The sequence below is a fragment of the Oryx dammah genome, unplaced genomic scaffold, assembly GCF_014754425.2.
Source record: "Oryx dammah isolate SB20612 unplaced genomic scaffold, SCBI_Odam_1.1 HiC_scaffold_5, whole genome shotgun sequence".
Classification (NCBI taxonomy): Eukaryota; Metazoa; Chordata; class Mammalia; order Artiodactyla; family Bovidae; genus Oryx; species Oryx dammah.
The window spans coordinates 94,125,248-94,127,126 of NW_024070189.1; the positions used below are offsets into that span (position 1 = coordinate 94,125,248).

The 1,879-nt window shown below is 61.5% G+C and overlaps 1 protein-coding gene across 2 annotated transcripts in view; it reads right to left on the reverse strand.

Moving 5' to 3' along the window:
* Positions 1–1,133: 1,133 nt before the first annotated feature.
* Positions 1,134–1,879, reverse strand: part of CUNH19orf38 (chromosome unknown C19orf38 homolog) — a 15,065-nt gene continuing 14,319 nt past the window's right edge. For both annotated transcript variants that reach the window (XM_040240686.1, XM_040240685.1), the window contains one exon: positions 1,134–1,733. In XM_040240686.1, coding sequence (XP_040096620.1) covers positions 1,602–1,733 — 132 coding nt within the window. In that variant the 3' untranslated portion in view covers positions 1,134–1,601. The remainder of the gene's footprint in view (positions 1,734–1,879) is intronic.

Sequence of the window (1,879 nt, forward strand, 5' to 3'; positions counted from 1 at the left end):
AGGCCGAGGCCGAGCCGGGCAGCGCCGCCTGCCGGCCACGCGCCGCCTCGCCGCCACCGTCGCTGCGGCCCGGCCACCGTGGCGCAGCGCCCCCTGCAGGCGGCGCTGGGCGCTGGGCGGGTGCACGCTAGGGGGCGGGGCCGAACACCCTCACCCCGTCCCGCCCCGCGCGAATGGGCGCTGCTTTGTGAGGTGACTCCGCGGCCCAGGAACTGCAGGGTGGGAGCGTACGTCAAGGGTGATGCTCGGCAGCGCGGACACGCCCCTAGATCTAGGGTCCCGCCCCCAGCTCGGCGTGGCCCGAATGGCCGCGCTTTGTAAGACCGTGCAGCGGCGGAGTCCCAGGAAGGGCGGGGCCCGGAGCTCGCGCCAGGGGACGGTGCTCGGCCCTGCGGACACGCCCTCGGGCCCCGCCCCACGCCGGCGGCCGCGCTGTGAGATGCTTTCTTGCCAGGGAAACGGCGGGGGCGGGTCTGGCGCCTGAGGCTTGGCTCCGCCCCCGGTCCCGCCCGGCTTTGTGAGGCGGCACGCAGAGGGGCGGGGTCCAACTTCGGAGAGGCCCCGCCCCTATGCCGGTCCAGCTCCTCCCACGCCGGGCTTTGCTTTGTGAGGCTCTGCTTTCTTGAGAAGGGCTGGAGTGGCGGGGACAGAACGTAGGACCACGCCCCAGCCTGTGGCCCCAACCCCCAGCACGCCCGCTTGAAGAGCAGTTTGAGCCAGGACTTGGCCCCTGAACCCCATCTTTAACCCCTCTCAGGCACTCAACAGCGCCTTCTCTTTTCCCCTCCCCCCAGAGCCCTCCTCCTCCATTCTTGGCCCTTCAGTGTCTTCTACCCACAAAAAAACTGTTGGACCCCCCCTTATCCCCTGACCCCCTCATTCACTCTTCCTTCCCCAGTGATGACTGGCCAGTGAATCCACTACTCCAGGGCCCCATTCTCTTTCAGGGTTTCCAAAGGAGCTTGAGGCCCCTTCCCTCGCATAGATCTCTTCTCGCGACACCCCCATGGCCCTCCGCAGACACCACCTTGACTGCATGCACTTGAGGGGTACTTCTCCCCATCCCCTAGGAATCAGTGATTAGACATCAGAGGTCCTGGGTTTGAAGGACTACACTCCATAGAGACCTTGGGAACAGCTCAAAACATTATAATTAATAACTTAGGCATGCCAGCAGGGCACACAGAATATACCCCACCCAGGGTACCCTATGCTCCAAAAATCCAGTCAGGTTGGCCAAATCAGATGTGATGGGAAGGAGGAAACTAGAGGAGTGTGCGAGGCTCAGATTCATAACAGCCCAGCTAATGGCCAGAAGGGCTCCTTCTCCCCTGGTAGGTTGAGAAGCTGGAAATCCTGAGATGCTTCCTGCTTTCTGTCCAGCCTCAAGGTCAATGCTTTCACCCCTCTCTCCCACTCCTGCTTCTCAGTGAGGAAGGCCCCAAGGCCAGGGATCCCCTTTGTCCCTTCTGTTCAGTTCCCTGAGAAAGCAGCAGCCAGAAGTCCTCAAAGTAGCTGGAGCGACCTGAGGCCCTGCACAGCCTGGCCAGCTCCAGGTGGAGGGCTGAACAGAGGGCACGCAGACAGATAGAGGGGCTCCTCTAACAGGCCCGGAATGTGCTGAATTCAGGGGGCTCAGGTGAGGATGACGTGGAGGTGGGCCTCTTCCGGGGTCCAGGTGTCTCAGAGGAAGGAGCATCCAGGTTGGCTGCATCTTCTTCTGAAGTCATTTTCTTTGTTCGTAGAGGGAAAAATAGAGAATGAAGTGATTTGGGGTTTCTTGATCTTTGGTTGCCCATTTTTCTGAGGCTGAGACTCCCACAATCCATCAGGTCTCACCTCACTGCCCTCCCTACACACACACACACACACACACACA